The sequence below is a fragment of the Neophocaena asiaeorientalis genome, unplaced genomic scaffold, assembly GCF_003031525.2.
Source record: "Neophocaena asiaeorientalis asiaeorientalis breed wild unplaced genomic scaffold, Neophocaena_asiaeorientalis_V1.1 scaffold31, whole genome shotgun sequence".
NCBI lineage: Eukaryota > Metazoa > Chordata > Mammalia > Artiodactyla > Phocoenidae > Neophocaena > Neophocaena asiaeorientalis.
In genome coordinates, this window is record NW_020175320.1 from 414,194 (window position 1) to 424,890 (window position 10,697).

At 51.8% G+C, this 10,697-nt stretch overlaps 1 protein-coding gene across 1 annotated transcript; it reads left to right on the forward strand.

Moving 5' to 3' along the window:
- The first annotated feature begins 973 nt into the window (after positions 1-973).
- NODAL (nodal growth differentiation factor) lies at positions 974-7,872 on the forward strand. The gene is made up of 3 exons (XM_024765574.1): positions 974-1,169; positions 5,151-5,848; positions 7,720-7,872. Exons 1-3 carry the CDS (start codon positions 974-976, stop codon positions 7,870-7,872), a joined length of 1,047 nt encoding a protein of 348 aa, XP_024621342.1.
- The last annotated feature ends 2,825 nt before the right edge of the window (positions 7,873-10,697 follow it).

The following is a 10,697-nucleotide window of genomic DNA, read 5'->3' on the forward strand; positions in this document are numbered from 1 at the left end:
GCAGGGCCCAGGGAGAAGAAAGTGAGAGGTCCTGAGCTGAAACCCAGGTCTCCAGGGTAACTGCCAGGGGAGGCAGGGACTGCAGGACATGGATGACACAGGCGACACCTTTTTCCTGAAACCCTTGGGGTGATGTGAACCTGTGAAGGAAGACCCTGATACCACCACAGGCGCTCCACTCACCCCGTTAGCTATGCCCTCGGCTCCAGCTTCTGAGCACTTTCTTTTCCAGTGGAGAAGTCTGTCCTTCATCCTGGTCACTCCTGTCCTCTGTTTTCTCCAGGAGAGAGCTTCAATATTTGAAGCAGGTCCCCATGGACCTTTGTCTGGCACTCATCTTTTTTGTTCCAGCAATTCCCAGTACCCAGCATTTTTTCAGAGGCTAGCTCTCCAGACAGGCCCTGCCGTATAAGGCAGGGGTTGCTCCCAGAGGCCATCTGTACAGTGTCCTGGAAGGCTGCACGGTGCCAGGCTGGGCTGGAGCCTCCCAGGCCAGTGTGGGGCTGCACCCTGCCCGAGAGCCTCCAGGAGACACAGCTTTCATTCTCTATCTGCTCCTGGTTGAGCCAGACATCTATTTGGAACCTGGAGGAAGAGGAAAGGGCAGGGACCCCAGGTGGGGGAGAGTAAGGAAGCCATCCTTCTGACCTGGGAGTTTGCCTGCGACAAGCCAGCTGTGTCTTGGAAAAAAAGCCTGGAGTAGCAGAGTGCCAGGGTGTCCAGACTGGGCAAACTAGACGGTCCCTGGACCTAACAGCTCCTCCAGTTTTTCAGGTCTCCTCCCTACCAGGCTCAGGTCTCACTTGCCCCCAGCAGGTGGTCCCTCTGGGGGCCACCCCCGGTGACGGGGGCTGGGCTGGGGGGTGTTATCCGACCTGAAAGCTTCCCCTAGGGAGGAAGGGCAGGGGCGGGGCGCCCGCGAAGGCCCAAGATATAAGGGACGGAGGCTGGCCTTGGGCCCCGCCACCCCACCATGCACGCCCACAGCCTGCCGTTGTTCCTCCTGCAAATCTGGTGGGCTCTCCTCCAGGCGGGCGCCACGATGGTAGCCCCGGTGCCCCTTCGAACGTGGGGGCAGCCCTCGTCGCCATCCCCTCTTGCTTATATGCTGAGCCTGTACCGCGAGCCGCTGCTCCGGGCGGACATCATACGTAGCCTGCAGGCGCAAGGTAGGCTGCCCCGCCCCGCCCCGCCCCGCCCCGCTCGGCTGGACCCCCGGCGCGCCTTGGGCGCTCCCGCGCGGGACTCCAGGAGAGGGCTGGAGGGGCAGGGGCTGCGGCACCATGCCTCAGACGTGCCACTGAAACCGTATCCGCATGCTTGAAGGGCACGTTCAGGGGCTGGGGCTGACGGTGTCTCGGCGTCTGCCTTGGCTCGGGAGACAGGGTTGGTGGCACCCGGGGTGTGTCCCGGACTGAGACCTCTGCGTTCCGGTCCGGTTTAGGGTGGGTAAAGCGCGGGACTATAGGGTGGAAGACTGATTGTGCCACTGCTTATCTGTGCCGTCTTAAACTACCGTAATCTCCGGGCGCCTTGGTTTGCACATCTGTAGCCTAGGGATAATAGTGCCTCCCTTATTGGACTGGCGAGGGCTACGGACAACGCACACAGAACGCTTAGCACAAAACCAGGCATAGTAACGTATGGTCGTTATTATTGCTACAATTATTTTGTCTTGTCAAAAAAAATTTTTTTTTTTCTTTTCGCGAGTGAGGGTGAATGTGTTCCGGGGTCTGGCGTTGGGAGTGTCTCAGGCTGAGACTGAGGTTCGAAATAGGGTGTCAAGCATGTAACATCAGGGATTAGGTTTCAGAAATTATGGATTAGAGATGAAATGCCCCGAAGTCGAGAACTCCGGCAGGTTTGGGTCATCCAGCCCAGGCGAGGTAGGTGTCAGTGTCCCGGACAACACCGGGCTCGTCGTCCTCGGGGCCTAGATTTGGAGCGGGCGTGGTCACTCCCATGGTGACCTTGAGAGTATCAGCCGCGAGGATGGGGCAGCGTGTGTTCCGGGCACTGGGCGCAGGTAGATGTTGAGAAGAGGGAGCCCTTCCCACGGGGCTCCTCTACTCCGGGCAATCCACATCCCAGCGCCCGGGGTGGCCCCTGCCTGCCTGCACCTCTCTCTGCCTGCCGGGGGCCAGACGGCCCTCCCCGGAGTTCGGGCGAAATCCACATCCGGTAATCTGATTTGACGGCCACCCGCCGGCCCCTTGTGATCTGGGAGTGGGGGCTCCAAGCTCCCTGGCCAGCCGCGTCTGGGGTCAGACAGCCAGTGACCGTCTCCGGAAGGGTCATCTGGGGACTAGTCAGACTAGGGACACACGGGGGGCGGAGCAATTTGAAAATTACTGGAGTGCTCTGCCCTGCCAGAAAGTTGGGGGTGGGGGGTAGGTGGATGAGCAAAGAGTGGGAGGCGCACTTTTCCAATTCACTCCCTCCTTCCAGAGAGTTCCGGAAGGTTTGTGGTGATTTGACAATCTGGGAAACTGGGTCTGGTCCCTCAAACCCTGCTTCCCAATTCCCCATGTGTCCCTGGCACATCAGCTGACTTTTCTAGTCTCCTCCCCGTTTGTAAAAATTAAGTGCCCGGCTTTCTTTCTACCTCATTTGTGTGAGTGTGGTACCTTTCCATCTCGGGTTTATTTGTAAGCCTGAACAGGATAAGGGGAAATGGGTGTTGGAATCTAACCAAATCAGGTGTGCATCCGCGTCTTGTGTCTTTCACTGTTTAACCATCTTCACCTTGGACCTTAGTTTCTTCATCTGCAAAATGGTGATAAAGGTGGGGAGGATTTAAGGAGACAAGGCTTAAAAAACACTTGGCATGAGGGAAGCAGTTAATGGTAATCACCCTCATAATTTATAATAATGTAGGGTGGGAACTCGGTGTCATACTCACCCTCTTTTTCTACAGAGTCCCTGACTCTAACTCAACACCCTGTTTGAGGGGAAAGGAACCCAAGATCATGAGCCCTTCCTTCTTTAGAATTGGAAGTGGGTCGAGATTTCGCTGGGGCCCGTGTGGCCAAGTCTGCATTCAGTCTGTGGATGGGTTTCAGGGTGTCCATGAACCCCTTTCTTATAACCACCCCCAAATCACATTTATTGTGTTAGTAGGAAATGCAGTTTTTCTGGGGAGAGCATTCTTGGCTTTTATCAGGCATTGGTGACCCTCAAAGATTAGACCTCCCCATTATTCTAAGATGAACCAGAGCCAGATCCAAGAAAACCTTTTAGCACTGTGTCCTGGGGAGCCCTTGGCTGCAGGTAGGGTAGTGGGGTCTCAGACTCTTCCAGCAGGAAGGAGTATCCTCCTCCCTGCCCCTGCATCCACACTGCCATCCCAGCAGCAGATGACTTTGTTCCCCTGTCCAGGTCCCTCACTGCCTGGACATCTGCATTTCTAACTTGGACTTGGGTAATAGTAAGGAGGCAGTTGATGATGGCCGTTTATTGCACTTTGGTGGTTGTGCTGGGCAAAGCACTTTACACACATTATCTCAGTAAATCTCAACACCCCGGTGAGGTGGATACTGTTACCATCTCCCTTTTACCCAGAGGGAAACTGAGGCCCAGAGAAAGCTGGCTGCCCAGTGTGGCGGCAAGTGGCAGAACTTGATCCATCACCAGAGACACCAGGTCCCTCCTCTTAAACACTGAGCTGGAATGCCTTTAAAAAGCCATTTGTGGATACTTGAGATAGTGTGTTTTAAGTCCTGGTGTAGGCGGAGCTGTAGTGGAGTTGCTACATGTCATGGGGTGGTGCTGCGCAGGGCAGTGGGTGGTGTCAGCCTCCTCCCCACACCTCTGGGGAGTTGCTAGTCAGGGGCCGGTTATTGCCTCCTGCAGGTGCTAATGAGAAGGGAAGTGGAAATTAAGTGAAAAAGAACATCTAGGGATGGGCTGGGAGAAGCTTCAGGATGCTGAAGCTGGGAATTACCCCCTTCTAATGCAGGCTGGACTTCCCAGAGAAATCCACTGACTATCTGACCAAAGATGTTCTATGAGACAAAGAACCCAAAAAAACCAAAACTCTTGTGTGGTCTGCCCAGAGTGGACCTAAGTCAGAGATCACTACCTTCGGGACTGATTCACCAAAGGGTTACTGTTTTTATTTCTAATGCATAACCTCTGCCTTTTATTTAGCAATAGACCTTGGAATATCTTCATTTCCCTGGGTCCTCATGACAGTGCAGGGAAGAGTAGGGCATTACTATTCCCACTGCAAAGATGAAACTGGGCTTGAAAAAAGTTAAAGAGCACTTTTAGCTGACCTGAAAAATCCACCAACATGTGCTATTCCCAGACATCAGACCACATTAGTCCAGAACTAAAATGAATGGAATGTGCTTCCCCATTCCTTTTCATTCAGGATGGGTTTAATTGTCTTGGGTGTGTGCTTGCTGTGTCTGCCCTGGTGTGTGGATGACCTGGAGTGGGAAAGGGTGAGCGCCCTGCAGGTAGGTAGGAGAGACCACTGGGTGGAAAAGTGCAAGGTCAGCGCACCGTCAAGCTTAGGATGTCTTTAGAAACCTATTTGTAAGGTTGCCAAGAACTCTTGAAGTGTCTGCCTCTGTCTTTAGGAATTGGTTGGGAAAGGGTGACCAGTCTTTGGCTTCCGTTGCCTATGCCTCCCTGGGAGCTCCAACCCTCATGATCTGTGAATCGACCTCATTGTGCTGTAAAACAGGCCACCCTTTCCAATGAGAAGACAAAGCCTGGCAAGCGGGCCACAGGGTGGGTGGAAGTCCAGGATTTCTGTCAGAAAGCTCAGGGCTTGTCCTTAGATTGCATGTGTGAGGGGAGAAGGGAGAAGGAGACGAACGTATCCAATTTTTACTAATTGTTCTCTGGAGTGTCTTGAGGGGGAGCAGCAGAACAGTGATTTGGAGGTTGGGCTTTGCAGTTGGGCTTATTCTTGGCTTTGCCACCTTCCAAGAATGACACCTCACGCAGGAAATTTAACCTCTCTGAGCTTCAATTTTCCTCATCTCTAAAATGGGTTCAATAACATGCCCAGCTCATAGGGTTAGCGTGACGATTCATATAAGGTAAGGGCTCAGTCATGAGCTATGGTGGTTGTTACACCAACTGAAGCTGCAGGAGGACCCCACTCACCTGCTTCCTTCTGTTTTTTTCTCACCCAGATGTGGAGGTGGATGGGCAGAACTGGACCTTTGCTTTTGACTTCTCCTTCCTGGGCCAAGAAGAGGATCTGGCATGGGCCGAGCTCCGGCTGCAGCTGTCCAGCCCTGTGGCCCTTACTCCTGATGTCCCACTCTCAATTGAGATTTTCCACCAGCCAAAGCTGAATGAGGATAAGGACCCACCCAACTGCCCAGAACGTGTTCGAATGGACCTGTTCACTGTCACTCTGTCCCAGGTTACCTTTTCCTCGGGCAGCATGGTGCTAGAGGTGACCAGGCCACTCTCCAAGTGGCTGAAGCACCCTGGGGAGCTGAGGGAGCAGATGTCCAGTTTGGCTGGAGAGTGCTGGCGGCGGCCCCCCACATCACCTGTCACCAATGTGCTCCTCATGCTCTATTCCAACCTCTCCCCGGAGCGGAAGCGGCTGGGTGGCTCCACCCTATTGTGGGAAGCTGAGAGCTCCTGGCGGGTCCAGGAGGGACAGCTCTCCCGGGAGAGGGCCAGGAGGCACCGTCGATATCACTTGCAGGACAGAAACCAACTGTGTCGGAAGGTCAAGTTCCAGGTGGACTTCAACCTGATCGGATGGGGCTCCTGGATCATCTACCCCAAGCAGTACAATGCCTATCGCTGTGAGGGCGAGTGTCCTAACCCCGTGGGGGAAGAGTTCCATCCAACCAACCACGCATACATCCAGGTGTGATGCCAAGGCCTGGGGAGGGGAGGCGGTAAGCTGTGGGGGAGAATTGTCCTTACTACCAGATCAGGACACTGGCTTTGCTGTTAGGTTACTGTGTTCACTCATGCACAGTTATTCGAGCACCTACAATGTGCCAGGTTCTGTGACAGGTTTTAAGGATATAGAGATGACCAATGATAACATCCTCAGAGAGCCTACATGGAGTCATGCCTTGTCAGGTGACCCTGAACACACTGCTTTCCTGGCACTTTTTCCTTCTGTCATAAAATTAGGGGTGGAAAATAAATAAATAAATAAAATAAATAAAAAAAAATTAGGGGTGGAGTGTGTAGACTGGAGGGTCTCAGTTCCTCCCACTGCCCTGACATTCTAGGAAAGGAAGTTCAGAATTTGGAGTTTGGGAATAGACAGGCCTGGGTTTGAATCCTACTCATTAGCTATGTGATATTGATCAAGTTGCTTACTCTCTCTGAGCCTCAGTCTCCTCATCTGTAAAATGGGGATAGCAATGCCTTACTTCTAGGGTTACATGAGATGATATGCATACCACATGTGTAGTATCAATAGTTAGCAGGTAACAGGTATAATGTTGTCTTACCATTACTAGAAGTCTGTAACTCATTGATGCAATGGGGGCCGTGTTTATGAGGCCAAGGTAGAGGTATTACTGTTCCAGCCACTGTACTTCTGCTGCCTAAAAACAGGAGTTGGACACCCATTTTGCAGAAGTAATAAAGCCAGAGGCTACCACCAGGTGCCACTAATCAACCTATGGTCTAGAAGGTGGTGGAGGGAGAGGAATGGAAGGAAAATGAGGTGGAGAAAGCAGAGAAGAGAGCTTATATATGGTGGTCCTGACCTGCTCTCAAAGGTCACACGGGATCAAAGTGTTTTTTTTTTTGTTTTTTTGGATCAAAGTGTTTTTATTTTCACTCTATGAGGCCTAGACTGAGAATCTCTTGGACCTGTAGTACATTCTCCATGCCAAGCCTCAGGCAGGGTCCAGAAGCTCTGGGGAGAATGTGAGCTGAGCTCGTGAGAGGGAGGCAGTGGTGGGGGCTGGTATCCTAGAGGACCTGTCCTGGGCACAGGCCCTCCTGAGTCTCTCCCAGGCCCCACTTCTGTCCACCAGCCTACCTGCAGCACGATCAGAGGGAACCAGAAACCCAGATAGTCCCAGTCAACAAATCTAACACTGACCCGAAAAGCCACCACTGGACCACAGGGACAGGGCCCAGTTCCAGAATGCCAAGGGCTTGTTACCTTTTCTCCCGTTGACTCTGCCCTTCTCTGGGCAACAAAGCAAATCCCACAAGAATTTCCACATGACTCTCTTCTTCATATTTCTGGAACTAAACCAGGAGTTTCTTGGAAGATTTTTAAAGCTGGTATGCACTCTAGACTAGAACAACAGGAGAACATATGTTACCTACTGCTCTACCCAGATACAGCTTTTAGAATCTTCTGTTTAAAGGCTGTTTAAAAAAAGTTATTTTAGGGCTTCCCTGGTGGCATAGTGGTTGAGAGTCTGCCTGCCGATGCAGGAGACACGGGTTAGTGCCCTGGTCCGGGAAGATCCCACATGCCGCGGAGCGGCTGGGCCCGTGTGCCATGGCCGCTGAGCCTGCGCATCCGGAGCCTGTGCTCCACAACGGGAGAGGCCGCAGTGGTGAGAGGCCCGCGTACCTTTAGATATTAGAGTTGATGATGTATTGGCATTCTGATTCCTTTATGAAAAGAATTTTCTATTTTTGCCCCCAGAAACTGATTTTAACTCTCTGTAACTTTTTCACCCTTTACCCAGAAATGACACCATTCTGACCTCACCAGTAGGATGTGAATTCACACCCCTGTCCTCCCTTTCACAGAGTCTGCTGAAACGGTACCAACCCCACCGAGTCCCTTCCACCTGCTGTGCCCCAGTGAAGACCAAGCCCTTGAGTATGCTGTACGTGGACAATGGCCGAGTCCTTCTAGACCATCATAAAGACATGATTGTGGAAGAATGTGGGTGCCTTTGAGGAGCTCCTGCAGGTGTGTTGGATTTGCCTGTACCCTGGAAGGTTGGGAAGCTCCTAGAAGACAAGATAACCATCTAATCCAAGGAGGAGAAACAAAGAGGGGGAAAAGTCCATCTGTCCACCAGACCTAAGGAGGAAGGGCTGCCACCCTGCCCTTGAAGGCTCTGTGGGGTCTGGTTGAGCACAGAGGAGAGGGAGGAGGAAGCCTATGAAGCAGGCTTGCTGGGTTTTCTCTTTGCTGAACAGACAGTAGCACGTGAAAGCACTAGTACAAGAGTCCTTTAGCTGACTTTTTTCAACCCATGATCCCCCGGAAATTGTATGCAAGAGCTGGAGCATATGTGCATTTATTTTTGAGGTGGCACAAGGTTGTGTTTAACTTTTGTGTATTCTCAAAAGTGGCCTTTGACATACACTCACCCACACCCTTGCCGCCTGAAGATTAAGTATCACTATGTAAAATTTAAAAAGTCCATTGGCTTTGGTTGCCTCAGGCTGGGTCAGGGAGCCCCCGCAGAGTGGATCTCTGCTAATGAGTTGTACATACAATAAAGCCATTGTATAGTTCTCCTAGGCCAGCTGGTGCCTTTGAAGGGCAAGGCAGGAACTAGTCCAAGAGAACTGGCCATGTTGGACTACAGAAGCTGGAGCCCTGGGGCGTCCCCAAGTCAGTCTGCTTTGGCGGGCACAATCCATCCAAGTCTAAAGTTCTCTCGACAGTTCACCTCAGTCTGTCAATGCGTGCTATTAATGAGGCCCCTGGGCTTCCTATCCATAGCGGTGAAGACACTGCCCTGGGTGGCAGACTTGCGTTATGGTCGCAGCTCAGCCACTGAGAAGCTGTGTGACCTCCGGTGAGTAATTCACTGCTCAACCTCATCTTGTGAAATTAAAGCAGGCGGATCCTAGCGCATTTCTGTGATTCTTCTTTTCTCTCGCCAGCTGGCCTCACTGAGCACTGCCAAAACAGGGGCTGTACTTTTTTTGTTTGGCAAGGCGAGGGGACCATTTTATTGGGAATGTCAGTCCACGGTAAACTTACCCTGCTTTCCTAAGCCCATAGACTAATGCTCCAACCTTAGGAAAAATGATTCCAATCTTGTGGGAATACTTGTTTAGAGGGGACTCAAACTTGACTTGGTTGAGTCAAGGTAGTAATCCTGGCCCAGGAAGGGGTTGGCTAGGCTAGAGCCAGGCCTGGGCCTGAGAAACCTCAATGCCCCGATTCAGCAACAAAACTGATCCAGTTGCTCATTCCCTGGAGCGGAAATAACCTGCCCTCCCCACAATTCAGAATCACAATAGGGTTCTGCATTTGACTCTACTTAGAAAACAGTAGAGCTGGGGAGGCCTTGTGAGGTCAATTTTTGTACCATCCTCTTTCCTAAATGAGACCCCAGTGAAGCCTAGCGGCCTGATGCTACAGCTAGGAGTGGCAGGGCCAAGAGCTGAGCTCTGGTCTCTGGAGCCCCAGGGGCACCATCCTTCATACCATCTAGGGGTCTCTGCGCTCTTAGCTTTGGGTCAAGGCCTTAGCCTTTGGAACCAGACATTTGAAACCCCACTTCCACTACCAAACTTAAGTTCTTGGAGTAAAAATCCTATCCCAGGGCTTTAAAGCATCCTCTGTACTAAATGGGTGCCCAACTGTTCTTCTATGGCTGGGGCCAGGAAAGCGAAAGGTCAAGCTATTTGTGGCTATAGCTTGTGGGAGTGTTTACAGTTAGCAGCTCTACCAACTCACAGGACAAACCCCACTGATGACAGGACACCACCTCATATCAAGCAGAAGACACAGGCACAAAGGAGTGAAAGGACGTTTTGCTGACCCCTGCTAAAAGCTCACTGTGCAGTGTGTCAGCGGCAGGGGCCTTCTGCTGCCTGGCCAGAGGTATTTGCGGCTGAGCCTACAACACAGCTCCGTGCTCTGGAACCTACCTCCTAGTGCAGGCTTTGATAAGTCTGAGGAAATGCTGCCTACGGGAACTGAGTCCTGCCCTACCCTGAGGGCCAGGAAGGGGCTTTCAGTCAGAGGTATTTTAACTTGCTCTGAAGGCAAAGGTCTCCTTCCGCTGTTCCTGTAGCAGTGCCAAGTCAGTAGCCGATTGGGGGAAACTGGATGCATTACTCCCCTTGGCTGGGGAAGTGGGCGGGCCTGGTACAGGGAGGAGTAGAGAAAAGATAAAAGCAGAAACTGGGAAGCAGCTGTGACTCTCACACAGCAACACAGTCGGGTTAATCTCCGTCATGTAGTCTCCCCTTTTACTAGCAGTAAAACCCTTATCCCTCTATCCTAAATTGCCTTTCAAGTTGATACCCTATTTGCCTTTGGGGCAAAGTAAAGGATATATGAAATGGCTTTCAAGATTATCTTCCCTTGAAGAGATTATTTCATCCTTCTAGGGGTCACACAAGCCTGCTCCACTCCCAAACTTGCACATTCTGGGGAAGAGCAGACCCAGTTGACCCACCTCTACTGGTCACACCAACTGAGCTGTCACTGAGCTCTTGACATACCAGCCACTGGGCTAAGTGCTTGCCATGATCCCACCTGAGCCCACAGTCACCCAGGTAAGACCTACTTCTTAACCCTATTTTAGAGAAGGACACCAAAGGTTACAGAGACTGGGAATCCTGTCGGAGAGAATGTGGCTGCTACTAAGTGGTACAGAAGGAATTCAAGCCTGTCTCACTCCAAAGCCTGTGCTCTAAACCTCTACGCTGTTTTGTTCTGTGGACCTGTTTACATGGTCCACAGGATTCTGGAAAGGACAGGATTCTTGCTCTCAATACTAATATGTGAGCCTCACTGGATTAATAATAGC

Coding starts and splice junctions, on each gene's coding strand:
- NODAL (XM_024765574.1), top strand. CDS start 974: ATGCACGCCCACAGCCTGCCGTTGTTCCTCCTGCAAATCTGGTGGGCT. Junction 1,170..5,150: donor ACGTAGCCTGCAGGCGCAAG/GTAGGCTGCCCC, acceptor TTTCTCACCCAG/ATGTGGAGGTGGATGGGCAG. Junction 5,849..7,719: donor CCAACCACGCATACATCCAG/GTGTGATGCCAA, acceptor TCCCTTTCACAG/AGTCTGCTGAAACGGTACCA.